The sequence below is a fragment of the Pristis pectinata genome, chromosome 38, assembly GCF_009764475.1.
Source record: "Pristis pectinata isolate sPriPec2 chromosome 38, sPriPec2.1.pri, whole genome shotgun sequence".
Classification (NCBI taxonomy): Eukaryota; Metazoa; Chordata; class Chondrichthyes; order Rhinopristiformes; family Pristidae; genus Pristis; species Pristis pectinata.
This window is the reverse complement of record NC_067441.1, coordinates 3,490,695-3,504,685: the sequence shown is the minus strand read 5'-3', so window position 1 is coordinate 3,504,685 and position 13,991 is coordinate 3,490,695. Positions and strand designations below refer to the sequence as shown.

General features: G+C 54.3%; 1 protein-coding gene across 1 annotated transcript; it reads left to right on the top strand.

Annotated features, from left to right (window-relative positions):
• The first annotated feature begins 4,900 nt into the window (after positions 1 to 4,900).
• On the top strand, positions 4,901 to 11,950 carry badb (BCL2 associated agonist of cell death b). Its single transcript, XM_052045042.1, has 4 exons — positions 4,901 to 4,952; positions 5,603 to 5,705; positions 9,015 to 9,202; positions 10,229 to 11,950. Exons 2-4 carry the CDS (start codon positions 5,621 to 5,623, stop codon positions 10,328 to 10,330), a joined length of 375 nt encoding a protein of 124 aa, XP_051901002.1. The 5' UTR covers positions 4,901 to 4,952; positions 5,603 to 5,620; the 3' UTR covers positions 10,331 to 11,950.
• Positions 11,951 to 13,991: the final 2,041 nt, after the last annotated feature.

Sequence of the window (13,991 nt, the reverse complement as noted above, 5' to 3'; positions counted from 1 at the left end):
CAATCAGAGGCTCAGACACACACAGGGTGATATGGAGACACACACACACACGCAATCAGAGACACACACATACATAGAGGATGGTTATAGAGCTCACACACAATCAGCACACACAATCAGAGAGAGAGACACACACGTAGAGGATGGTTATAGAGCTCACACACAATCAGAGCACACACAATCAGAGAGAGAGAGACACACGTAGAGGATGGTTATAGAGCTCACACACAATCAGAGCACACACAATCAGAGAGAGAGACACACGTAGAGGATGGTTATAGAGCTCACACACAATCAGAGCACACACAATCAGAGAGAGAGACACACGTAGAGGATGGTTATAGAGCACACACACAATCAGAGCACACACAATCAGAGAGAGAGACACACACGTAGAGAATGGTTACAGAACACACACACAATCAGAGAGACACACACCTACGCAAACACTGAAGTAGGGACTGCAGAGACTTGGGAAACACACAAAGCACCTTAAAATAAAATCTCCCAACCTTCCCGAACTAACTGCGGGCAGGCTCAGTCCCACAGCCTCCCATTACAGCTCTCACCGAGGCACGGTAACACCTTGCTACCAAAATCAGCTCACCCCCCCCCACCCCCACCCCTCCTCCTTTCTCTCCCGTACACATCTCCCCTGAGCCTTGTCACTGATCAGACAAACACGCTCTCTGCCAGAGTCAGCGAGCGAGAGAGGGAGAGAGAGAGAGGGAAGACTTAAAAGGGCAACACAGGAGGGGGTAAGAGGAGGGTGGGAGATGATACAGAAGGCAGGGAGTTTCACAGGAGGGGTAGCAGGATAAGGGTGAAGGGGAGGCACTGTGGCCCCTTCCCTCCACTCCAGCCTGGGAGCAGTGTGGGTGGGGGGGGTGGGGACAAAGGGCGAGGGAGAAGGAGGGGCCGACCTGTTCCCCAGGCAGACTTGAGCAGCAGCTGGCGCCTGGGACCAGGGTGGGAGGGAGGATGGCAGGAGGTCAGCAGTGGCTGGCGGTGGGGGTGGGGGGGCAGTGAGGAGGGAGTGCTGCAATGTGATACCTCCCAAAATTCAACGGCCCAACAAAATTCTCTCTGATGATAAACTCGGGCCGCAGGATGGGGAGACGCAGAGATTGATTGTTACGGAGTCGGGGAGAGGTGTGGGAGCCGGAGGGGGTTACAGAGATGGGGAGGGGTTTCAGAGATGGAGGGGTTCAGGGTTGGAGGGTGTTAAAGAGATCAGGGGGGGTTCAGGGTTGGATGAGGTTACAGGGATCAGGAGGGGTTCAGGGTTGGAGGGGGTTACAGAGATGGGAAGGGGTTCAGGGTTGGAGGGGGTTGCAGAGGTGGGGAGGGGTTCAGGGTTGGAGGGGGTTGCAGAGGTGGGGAGGGGTTCAGGGTTGGAGGGGGTTGCAGAGGTGGGGAGGGGTTCAGGGTTGGAGGGGGTTGCAGAGATGGGGAACGGGTTGCAGAGGTGGGGATTCAGGGTTGGAGGGGGTTGCAGAAGTGGGGAGGGGTTCAGGGTTGCGGGGGTTGCAGAGGTGGGGAGGGGTTCAGGGTTTCAGAGGGAGGGGTTCAGAGTTGGAGGGGGTTACAGAGATCTGGAGGGGTTCAGGGTTGGAGGGGTTTACAGAGATCAGGGGGTTCAGGGTTGGAGGGTGTTGCAGAGGGGTTCAGGGTTGGAGGGGGTTGCAGAGGTGGGGAGGGGTTCAGGGTTGGAGGGGTTTACAGAGATCGGGGGTTCAGGGTTGGAGGGGTTGCAGAGGTGGGGAGGGGTTCAGGATTGGAGGGGGTTGCAGAGATCGGGGGGTACAGGGTTGGAGGGGGTTGCAGAGATGGGGAGGGGTTCAGGGTTGGAGGAGGTTGCAGAGGTGGGGAGGGGTTCAGGGTTGGAGGGGGTCACAGAGGTGGGGAGGGGTTCAGGGTTGGAGGGGGTCGCAGAGGTGGGGAGGGGTTCAGGGTTGGAGGGGTTTACAGAGATCGGGGGGTTCAGGGTTGGAGGGGGTCGCAGAGGTGGGGAGGGGTTCAGGGTTGGAGGGGGTTGCAGAGGGAGGGTTGGAGGGGGTAGCAGAGGTGGGGAGGGGTTCAGGGTTGGAGGGGGTTGCAGAGATCGGGGGGTACAGGGTTGGAGGGGGTCGCAGAGGTGGGGAGGGGTTCAGGGTTGGAGGGGGTTGCAGAGATCGGGGGGTACAGGGTTGGAGGGGGTCGCAGAGGTGGGGAGGGGTTCAGGGTTGGAGGGGGTTGCAGAGATGGGTCAGTCCCCCTCTGATAAACCCGGGGAAGGTGTTCGGACCCGGGAATTGAATGGACTCGCAGCCTTCTGCAGGTGTGTAGCAGCAGCTCCCTCTGCTGTTCATGGAGCGAGGTACCGACTCCTCCAGCACACAGGTTCCATCCTCTCAGTCCTGGACACAGATTCCCAGCAAGAATCTCTGAAGTTTCTCCCCTGCCCTGGGCACATGGTTTGAATGCCCCTCATCTCTGCTCCACCATTCTCTGAGACCGTGGCTGATCTTTGAGCTGGCTCCATTTCCTTTCTGAAAGTCTACCCATCACTGCAATCTCATCGACTGAGCACCATCGATAGAAAGCTCTTTGGATTCAAACTCCTTGGTCCTTGACTACGTCAGCTGCTCTCCCAAGGCAGTGGGAAGTGTCGACAGAGTCAATGGAGGGGAGGTAAACGGACAGTTGATATTTCAGGTCGAGACCCTTCACCTGGACCGAGAGATGGGAGGGGAGGTCACTGGTATTAAAATGTGGCATGAAGGCTCACCAGCGCCTCTACTTCCTCAGGAGGCTAAAGAAATTCAGCATGACCCCTCTGACCCTCACCAATTTTTATCGATGCACCACAGAAAGCATCCTATCTGGATGCATCGCGGCTCGGGACGGCAACTGCTCTGCCCGGGACCACATGAAACCGCAGAGAGTTGTGGACACAGCCCAGCGCATCACGGACACCAGCCTCCCCTCCATGGACTCTGTCTACACTTCCCGCTGCCTCAGGAAAGCAGCCAATGTAATCAAAGACCCCACCCGCCCCGGACATTCTCTCTTCTCCCCCCTTGTGCAGAAGATACAGAAGCCTGAAAGCCCGTACCACCAGGCTCAAGGACAGCTTCTACCCCGCTGTTATAAGACTATTGAACGATAAGGTGGGCTCTTGACCTCACAATCTACCTCGTTGTGGCCCTTGCACCTTATTGTCTGCCTGCACTGCACTTTCTCTGTAACGGTAACACTTTATTCTGCATTCTGTTATTGTTTTCCCTTGTACTACCTCAATATACTGATGTGATGAGATGATCTGTATGGACAGCATGCAGAACGTTTTTCACGGTACCTGCTTCTTTTGACGATAATAAACCAATTCACCAATTTTGACACTGGCCAGCTCTCCTCCAGCTTTCAGTCCAGATGAAGGGTCTCGACCTGAAACGTCGACTGTCTATTTCCTGCACAGATGCTTCCTGACCCACCAGCATTTTGTGTGATTCACCCTCTTGGTGAAGACATTTCTTCTGGTGAGGCTCCGGAATGGCTGGACTGTCCTCTGAGGTTGGGACCCCTGGTCCTCCACACATCTCCCCTGTCAAACCCCACAAATGTTCTGTGTATTTCAAAGAGATCTTCTCGTTCTTCTGAACCCCAGAGAGCGTAGGGCCAGACCCCAACAAACTCAATCTTTCCCTCTCACCACCTCCCCAACTCCTCACTCTGACCGTTCCTCCCCCTCACTTTTGCACATGCCCACCCCTCACCCCTCTGTCTACACACTGCTTCCCTCACCCTGTCCAGCCGCCAACCCTACCTCCCTCAACCCAGTGCCTTCCCTCACTGCTTCAACCCCTTCACCCAATGCACCCTCAGCCCCACAACCTCCCCCACCCCCTCGCCCCTACCCTCCCTCCCTCATCCGTCCCCTCCCCCGGCAACCCTTCCCCACCCCTCCTCCCCCTCTCCCCACACCTCCTTCCCCACCTCACCCAATCCCCACCCCCCTCCCTCACACCACGCCCCACACTCCCCCCACCCACCAACACCACGCCCCAATCCTCCCACCCCTCCCCTGCTACCCCACATCCCCCACCCTCCACCTACCCCACTGCCTGCCCACCACCACGACCACCCCCACCGCAGTCCAACCCCACCCCAAACTCCCCACACCCACCACCCCCCACTTCGCACCACTCACCCTCCAACCCTCACCCACCCACCCCACCCCCTCACCTCCCACACCCTCATCCCCAATCCCCTCAGCACCCAACCCTCAGCCCCCTAACCCTCAACCCCCTCACCCCACCACCCACCCCACACCATCACCCCCCTCAACCCCCACAACTTACCCACTCAACCCTCAAACGCCCCACGCCACCACCTATCACTGCCCAACTCCCCACCATCTCACCCCTCAATTCCCCACCCTTCAAGCCCATCTACCCCACCCGCAAGCTCAACCCCCTCCCCTCCTCACCCCCAACCTCACCCCCTCAACCCCCACCCATCCCTATCCCTCAAGCCCCTCCCCTCCTCACCCAACCCCCTCAGCACCCCTCAACCCCCTCACTGCTCAACACCCCCACCCCAACCCCCCACAACCCCTCACCCCTCTCAACCCCCCTCTCCCTCAACCCCCTACAGACCCTCACCCTCAACCCCTCACCCAACCCCTCACCCCCCTCAACCCCTCACCCCCCTCAACCCCTCACTCAACCCTCACCCCCAACCCCCCTCAACCCCTCAGCCCCAACCCCCCTCAACCCCTCACCCCCTCACTCAACCCTCACCCCCCTCACCCCCACCCCTAAGCCCCTCCAGTCCCCCCCCCCCCACAACGCCTCCTCCCCTCTCCCATTGGCGGTCACCCGCGTCACTTCCTGTCCCGCTCCGCCATTGGCCGAGAGCGCGTGACGTCAGTCCCGGAAGCGCAGCGTCCGCGGGCGCCAGGCGAAGAGGTGAGGGTTGGGGGGGTCCGTATCCCGGGGGTGGAGATCCGTATCCCGGGGGCAGGGAGGAGAGATCCGTATCTCGGGGGGAGAGTGATCCGTATCCCGGGGGCAGGGAGGAGAGATCCGTATCTCGGGGGGAGAGTGATCCGTATCCCGGGGAGAGGGGGGGAGAGTGATCCGTATCCCGGGGAGAGGGGGAGCGAGTGATCCGTATCCCGGCGGGAGAGGGGGAGAGTGATCCGTATCCCGGGGGCGGGGGGGGGAAGAGATCCGTATCCCGGGGGCAGGGAGGAGAGATCTGTATCCCGGGGGAGAGAGATCCGTATCCCGGGGGAAGGGTGGGAGAGATACGTATCCCGAGGGGGTGGGAGGGTAATCCGTAATCCGGGGTGGGGGGGAGGTGGGGATGTTGTTCAAGAGGGTCGCATGGTCTGGTCCGGGGGAGGTGAAGGGGGTGGGTATTGGGGGGGGGAGTCCCTTACAGTTTCCCTCAGGGCCCTCTGTCTCCCCCCCCCCGTCTGTCCCCCCCCATCTGACCCCCCCGTTTCTGTCCCAACCACTTTATCTCTGATATCCCCCCCACCCCCATATCTCTGATACCCGCCCTGACCCCCGCCCCCCAACCCTCTCTGACTCTGACCTCTCCTCTCCTCCAGAGCCCCCGGGGACATGTGATGGAAAGGCACTTCCAGATCACGGACTTCCCTCCAGAGCCGTTCCCTGAGGAGGCAGCGATCGGCCGCAGCAGGTGTGTCGGAGGTAGGGACCCCCCGCTCAGTGAAGGGGAGCCGGTCAGAGGTACCTGTGGACCCCACTCCCTCCTCCCAGGAGATCAGATCCTCTTCCCCCCCCGCCCCCAAACACCACCACCAGGGATGGAATGGATTCCATCCCAACCTCTCCCATCTCCCACTTCACCAGCCCTCGGACAGAGGTGCACTGCCCACTGACGTATGGCCTCTCTTCCCATCACTAGTATTTGTCTGTGGCACTGAGATAGCCATGCGTGACCACAGGAGTAGTGCCAGATGGTTGAAGGGTGGCAAATGTTGTTCCTTGGTTCAAGAAAGGGATAACCCTGGGAATTACAGACCAGTGAGTCTTACTTCAGTGGTGGGCAAATTACTGGTGAAGATTCTTAGAGAGGGGATTTATGGGCATTTGGAGAAGCATAGGCTGATTCGAGACAATCTGCATGGCTTTGTGAGGGGCAGGTTTTGCCTCACGAGCCTGATTGAATTCTTTGAGGATGTGACAAAGCACATTGATGAAGGTAGAGCAGTGGATGTGGTGTACATGGGTTTTTAGTAAGGTGTTTGATAAGGTTCCTCATGGAAGGCTCGTTCAGGCACAGGATCCAGAGAAACTTGGCTGTGTGGATTCAGAATTGGCTCTCCCATAGAAGACAGAGGGTGGTGGTAGACGGAGCATATTCTGCCTGGAGGTCGGTGACCAGTGGTGTTCTGCAGGGATCTGTTCTGGGACCCCTGCTCTTTGTGATTTTTATAAATGACTTGGATGAGGATGTGGAAGGGTAGGTAAGTTTGCAGATGGCACAAAGGTTGGTGGTGTGGATAGTGTAGAAGGTTGCTGTAGGTTACAACAGGGCATTGGTAGGATGCAGAGCTGGGCTGAGAAGTGGCAGATGGAGTTCAACCTGGAAAAGTGTGAAGTGATATACTTTGGAAGATTGAATTTGAAGGCAGAATACAAGGTTAATGGCAGGACTCTTAGCAGTGTGGAGGAACAGAGGGATCTTGGGGTCCACGTCCATAGATCTCTCAAGGTTTCCGCGCAGGTCAATAGGGTTGTTAAGAAGGCGTATCGAGTGTTGGCGGGGTATTGAGTTCAAGAGCCGCGAGGTGATGTTGCAGCTCTACAGAACTCTGGTCAGACCACACTTGCAGTACTGTGTCCAGTTCTGGTCGCCTCATTATTAGGAAGGATGTGGAAGCTTTAGAGGGGGTACAGAGGAGATTTACCAGGATGCTGTCTGGATTAGAGAACATGTCTTATGAGGATAGGTTGAGCAAGCTGGGGCTTTTCTCTTTGGAGAGGAGGAGGATGAGAGGTGACTTGATAGAGGTGCACAAGACGATAAGAGGCATAGATCGAGTGGACAATCAGAGACTTTTTCCCAGGGCGACAATGGCTAACACAAGGGGACATAATTTGAAGGTGATTGTAGGAAGGTATAAGGGGGATGTCAGGGGTAAGGTTTTCACACAGAGAGTGATGGGTGTGTGGAACGCACTGCCGGCAGAGGTTGTGGGGGCAGATACATTAGGGACATTTAAGAGACTCTTAGGTAGACACATGAATGATAGAGAAATGGAGGGCTATGTGGGAGGGAAGGGTTAGATAGAGCAGGATAAAATGTCAGCACAACATTGTGGGCCGAAGGGTTCCATGATGTTGTGCTGTAGTATTCTATGTGTGTGTCCTGGCTGTTGGTTCCCAGGGCTCCTTACCTGACCTCGTGGTCTCGACGTGTATCCCTGGCACCTGACCGAGTGTATCCTGGGACCTTGTGGGAAGCGGGAGGAGAACTTCCTGTGGCCCTGCCGGACATATTTGTAGCATCATTATCCACGGGTCAGGTACCGGGAGACTGGAGGGGGGGATATGTTGTGCCTTTGTTTAAGGAAGGCCACAGGGGCAAGCAAGGGCACGACAGGCCGGTGAGCTGAACGTCAGCGGTGGGAAGGTTACTGGAGGAGATTCTGAGGGACAGGACCTACCGGCATTTGGAAAGGCGAGGACTAATTCGGGATGGTCAGCGTGGCTTTGTGCGTGGGAAGTCGTGTCTTGTGAATTTGAATGAGTTTTTTGCAGAGGTGCCCAAGAATACTGACAAGGGCAGGGTGGTCGATGTTGTCTACATGGACTTTGTCAAGATCCAACATGGTCGGCTGGTCCGGGTCCAATTGGATACAAAATTGGCTTGGTGGTGGGAGTGAGAGGGCGGTAGTGGTGGGTTGTGTCTCAGATTGGAGACCTGTGGTGTGCCGCAGGGATCGGTGCTGGGTCCGCTGTCGATTGTCGTCTGTGTTACCGATTTGGATGGGAGTGTAGTCAGTGTGGTTAATAAGTTTGCAGTTGGCACCAAAATTGGTGGTGTGGACGGCGAAGCAGGTTGTCTAAGGTTACAACAGGATCTAGAACAACTGGGAAAGTTGGGCCAAGGAATGGCAGATGGAGTTTAACTCAGACAAGTGCGAGGTGTTGCACTTTGGGAAGTTAAGCCAGGGCAGGACTTACACAGTGAACGGCAGGGTCCTGGAGAGTGTTGTAGAACAGAAGGACCCAGGGGTACCTGGTTCCCTGAAAGTGGTGACGCAGGTAGACAGGGCGGTGAAGAAGGCGTTTGGCACACTGGCCTTCATCGGTCAGGGCACTGAGTACAGGAGTTGGGACGTCCCGTTACAGCTGTACAAGATTTGGGAGTACTGTGTGAAGTTCCGCTCACCGCACTGTAGGGAGAAGCTTGGAGAGGATTCAGAACAGGTTCACGAGGATGTCACCAGGACTGGAGGGCTCGAGTTATAGGGAGAGACCGGATAGGCTGGGACTGTTTTTCCTGGAGGGAAGGAAGCTGAGGGGTGACCTTATAGAGGTTTATAAAACCATGAGGAGCATAGATAGTCACAGCCTTTTCCCCAGGGTAGGGGAGTCTAAAACTGGGGGGGGGGGGGGGATACAGGTTTATGGTGAGAGGGAGAAGATTTAAAGGCGACCTGAGGGGCAAGTTTTCCACACAGAGGGTAGTGGGTATGTGGAACGAGCTGCCAGAGGAAGTGGGTGAGGCAGGTACAGTAACAACATTTAGAAGACATTTGGACAGGTACACGGACAGGAAATGGTTATGGGGCAAATGCAGGGAAATAGGACAAGCTTATTTGGGAATCTTGGTCAGCATGGACGAGTTGGGCCGAAGGGCCTGCCTCTGTGCTGTATGACGCTGATTCTTTGAACCCAGGCTGAGAGTCAGTCACAGTTATAGAACGTTTTGTCTGCACCAACAGTGCCTCTCTCTCTCTCTCACCCTCCCTCCCCCATCTCCCGCAGAGACTGAACCCGATGTGTCCAAGGATGGGGTCTCCCAGGCTCGGAGGGTGTCTCTACCCGAGGTAGAGGCCACGTCATTCCGGACACGGACCCGATCGGAACCAGCCAACTTCACGTATGCCCTGCAGTACGGACGGGAGCTGCGGAGGATGAGTGACGAGTTTGTCTCCACCTTCACAGAGAGGAAGGTTGGCACGTTCTACTGACGCCCTCGCTGTGGTCCCCACGCCCCACCCTGTGGGGCAGATTCCCAGTTCTCCCATGTCCCACAGCACTTCGCAGCTCCCAGGGTTCTGTGGGAAGTTTGCCGCAAGCAATGGGATGACCTGTTCCTACCTACGCTGGGCGTGGAATACAAGGGGACCCCGGCCCTCCCTCCTCTCGGATCCTCTGTCTGTGTCATGGGCCTTGAATGAGGGCTCCGACCCAAACCGTCTCACACGCAGGGTCTGGGCAAATCCACGAGAAACACAACACGCAACAGTACAGCACAGAACAGGCCCTTCAGCCCACAATGTTGTGCCGACATAGCTAATCCCTCCTACCTACAGAATTCCCACATCCCTCTCATTCATGTGCCCATCCAAGCCCCTCTGAAAAGCCCCCAATGAATTTGCCTCCACCACCCCATCAGGCAACGCATTCCAGGCATCCACCACTCTCTCAGTAAAAAACGTACCCCTCACATCTGTTCTGAATCTACCCCCTCTCACCTTAAATGCATGCCCTCTGGTATTGGATCGCCCAGTGATGGGAAAAAGATATTGCTTGTCCACCCTATCTGTGTCCCTCATAATTTTATACACTTCCAACAGATCACCCCTCAGCCTCCGTCACTCCAGAGAAAAGAGCCCAAGTTTGTCCAGCCTCTCCTGATAGCACATGCCCTCTAATCCAGGCAGCCTCCTGGTGAACCTCCTCTGCACCCTCTCCAAAGCCTCCACATCCTTCCTGTAATGGGAGTGACCAGAACTGCGCACACCAAAAGTGCGGCCTCACCAGATGTATAAGACACTTGCTGACTCTTAAACTCTCTGCCGCTAGCAATGAAGGCAAGCATCCCACACGCCACCTTTACCACCCTCATCTACTTGCGTTGCCAGTTGAATCAAACGTCGTCCCTCGAGGGTTGGTGGTCACACCCGTGCCCTCCCCACCATCCCCTCATACCTTGGCCATGGGGTGAAAACTCTCTGCCCTTTCTCTCTCTGTAGGAACTGCGGATCTCGAAGAGTGCTGGTGCGATCGTGAGCCACGTCTACCGGAAGGTGACAACCTATCTCCCTCGGAGCCGGAAGGCCAGTGGCGATTCCTGATGGACTATTTAAATTTGCCTATCTTTTTTATTGTTCCTCCCGCAAACACCCCACACCCCAGCAAGATTGGCCCGGTGTCTGCCCAACCTCTGGGCTTGGTTCCTTCCCACAGTGAGGGGTGGGATCCATGCCATCCCCGGCACGTCTCGCTGACAGGTCACAGAGGGCCGGAATATTAGGGGATGTTCAATCCACGCCCACAGTGGACTGGGCAGACGATGGGTGCAGCTTCGCCGGGGTGTTTCCCTTCCTGTCTACTTCATTGGCGAAATGTGTCTGTTCGCATTGCCTTGTTCCTGTCCTTAAACATCCCCTGAACTGTGAGCTCACTGGGGAATTCCAGAGGGCGATTATAACTCGGCAAGGTGGTTAGGGGTCAGGAATTGCCTATGCACCCAGGCTAGGGTATGACAACAGGGTCCATTCACCAAAGGACCTTAATAAGAATCTTTCAGTCCTTGTATGATCCCAGTGAATTTTTGCCTTCTCCAGTAACGCTTTTTCTATTGTGCACAGTGACTCCCGGTGTGGGATACAGAGACCAGGAACTGTGCACAGTGACTCCTGGTGTGGGATACAGAGGCAGGAACTGTGCACAGTGACTCCCAGTGTGAGATACGGAGACCAGGAACTGTGCACAGTGACTCCCAGTGTGGGATATAGAGGCAGGAACTGTGCACAGTGACTCCCGGTGTGGGATACGGAGACTGGGAACTGTGTACAGTGACTCCCAGTGTGGGATACGGAGACTGGGAACTGTGCACAGTGACTCCAGTGTGGGATACGGAGACCGGGAACCGTGTAAAGTGACTCTGGGTGTGGGATATGGAGACCGGGAACCGTGTAGTGACTCTGGGTGTGGGATACGGAGACCGGGAACCGTGTAAAGTGACTCTGGGTGTGGGATACGGAGACCAGGAACCGTGTAGTGACTCTGGGTGTGGGATATGGAGACCGGGAACTGTGCATCATAACTGTAGAAGCATTTTAATAACATTTTTTTGAATGCCCCGTTTCTCTGCATAGCTCCGGCTTTTGCTGTGCAACAGTGGTTTTATAACATGGTTGTTGAACTTCAGCGTGCTGAGCTGGCTTCCTACCCATAAGTGTGCCTCAACCCTTTACACCTGATATCTGTTGGGCAGTGGCCACAGCGGTTAGTCCTCTCCCACAGTCAGTCCAAACACACACCGGTGGGTCAAGTTGAAGAACTGTTGCCTCTGCCCGTCAAGGAGGGTGGGGAGTGGCGATGTAGTGGCCTCGGGTGACTTAGGGGTTGGGGGATTGCAGGAACATTTGATGCGTTACAGTTTCAATCCAGCCTTAATGGGGTTTCTAAAAGCCAATTGCTCCAAAATTTGGATATAGCACAGGGAATCCTGTCCACTGAAGCCAAGACGTTACCAACTCGGGAGAAGGGAGGGACATTGGGTGTCACAACTATAACCTACTGATTATTGTACAAAGGACATAGCTCGGTTTGCTTTTTAATGAAATGTTTGTACGACAAAAGAACCGGGAGCTGATGCACTCTCTCCCCCAAACCAAGATTTTTAATTGATGGATTGTTGTGATTAAGCAATGTATTGTTTAAAATTCAATAAACCGTTTTAATCTACACACTGGCTGTGCAGTGAAGTGTAAATCTTTATGTGCAGTAGCTTTTCATTGTTCAGTCTGCGGGTGTTCTGGGCAAGGGCAGCATTTATTGCCCATTTCTAATCACCCTTGAGAGGGTGGGGTTGAGTGGCCGCCTTAAACCACTGCAGTCCGTGGGGAGAAGGTGCTGTTGGGGAGGGAGTTCCAGGATCTGCAGACGGTGGAAAGGCTTTGGGATGTCCAGAGGTGAATTACTAGTCACAGGGCCATCCAATCCCTTCAGCTGCTCCCGTGGCTGCACCTTGAAGCAAGTCCAGTGGAATTTCTGGCCAAGATGTTGATGGTGACAGTAATGGTAGGTCAGTTGGACCATCACGTCAGAGATGGTTACTACCTGATGTTTTAATGGCATGAACATTATTTGGCGGTTATCAGCCCATTGCCCGACTATTGGTATCAGGAATCCAGATGAAGGTCTTGACCTGAAACCGCGACCATTTATTTCCCTCCACAGATGCTGCCTGACCTGCTGAGTTCCTCCAGCGCACTGTGTTGCTCCAGATTCCAGCATCTGCAGAACCTCTTGTGTCACAGCAAAGGCAAAATGGGATTTAATTCTGACAAAAGCAAGGTGATGTAATTTTGTGGGGGTGGGGGTAAACCAGGTAGGTCATGCACAATAAATGGTAGGATCCTTGGGAGAGTTACGTAACAGAGAGTCCTTGAGGTCCAGGTCCGTAGATCCCTTAAAGTGGCAGCACTGGGTGGTGAAGGGAGTTATGCCTGCCTTCATTGGCTGGGACATAGAATGCAAGTGCTGGGATGTTACAGGTTAGGTCACACATACAGCACTGTGTGCAGTTCTGGTCACCACACTACAGGACGAACGTGATTGCTCTGGGGAGAGTGCAAAGGAGATTCACCAGGATGTTGCCTGGATGGGAGCATTAGTTATAGGAGACTGGATTGGCTGGAGAGGAAGAACCTCAGTGGTGATCGAGGTGTCTAACATTATAACAAGAGATAGGATTGATAGTGGAAATCTTTTTCCCATAGCAGGCAGTGTCTTAGATAAGATGGGGATTGAGAAGGGGTCTGAGGGAGAGTTTTTTCACACAGGTGGTTGGACTCTGCAATGTGCTGTCTGAAGAGGTGATGGAGGCAGAGACTCTCACAAGAAGCATCTCAGCAAGTACTTGAATTGCCAAGGTTATAGAAGGCTACAGACCTAATACAAATAAATGGGATTAGTGTTGATAGGCATGATGGACAGCATGGACATGGTGGGCTAAAGAGCCTGTTTCTGTGCTGTATGACTCTATGACCAAGGAGGAGATTCTATGTCACTGACACTCGTTACCTCATCTATACTTAGCTGGGTAACATCACACAGCAGGTACACCATCAGAGCCCTGGTACCCAGCATTGGCATGCTGTACCACTGGACCAATAATCCCAGAAAACACAAGTTCGTGGAGATAAGGATTAGGTAGAAAAGTTAACATGCCCAAGATAGCCATGACAAAGAGAAAGCAGCTCAGGCTGACTTAACTAACCATGACCAGCCCTCACCCACAATAGTTGAATTAACTACCTTTTGAAGTCACCTTAAACTTTGTACTTGTACAAAAGGCAATTAAAAGCCAGTCTTGCAAGAGAAACCCACTTTGATACAAAAATAGGTGGAAAGGCACAAGGCCATTGTGATTCTGCAACAGGATATAAACTGAGTGACTGGGGGGGGGAAAAAAACTGGCAAATGAAGTTTAACACGGGGAAATTCAGGGTGATGTTCTTCTGTCAGAGGAATTAAAAGGCAGATTATCTAAATGGAGAGACTGCAAATGATTTCAGAGATCTAGATATTCTAGTGCATGAATCAAAGTTAACAGGCAGATCCAAAAAGTAGTTAGGAAGGTAAACAGCATGTTGGCCTTTATTGTGAAGGGATTGGAGTTTAAGAATAGGGAGGCTTTGTTACAGTTGTATAGGGTACACCTGGAATACCATGCAGTTTTGGTCCCCTCATCTAAAGGAGGATATTGTACTACTGCAGGCAGTT

Coding starts and splice junctions, on each gene's coding strand:
- badb (XM_052045042.1), top strand. CDS start 5,621: ATGGAAAGGCACTTCCAGATCACGGACTTCCCTCCAGAGCCGTTCCCT. Junction 5,706..9,014: donor CCGCAGCAGGTGTGTCGGAG/GTAGGGACCCCC, acceptor CATCTCCCGCAG/AGACTGAACCCGATGTGTCC. Junction 9,203..10,228: donor CCACCTTCACAGAGAGGAAG/GTTGGCACGTTC, acceptor CTCTCTCTGTAG/GAACTGCGGATCTCGAAGAG.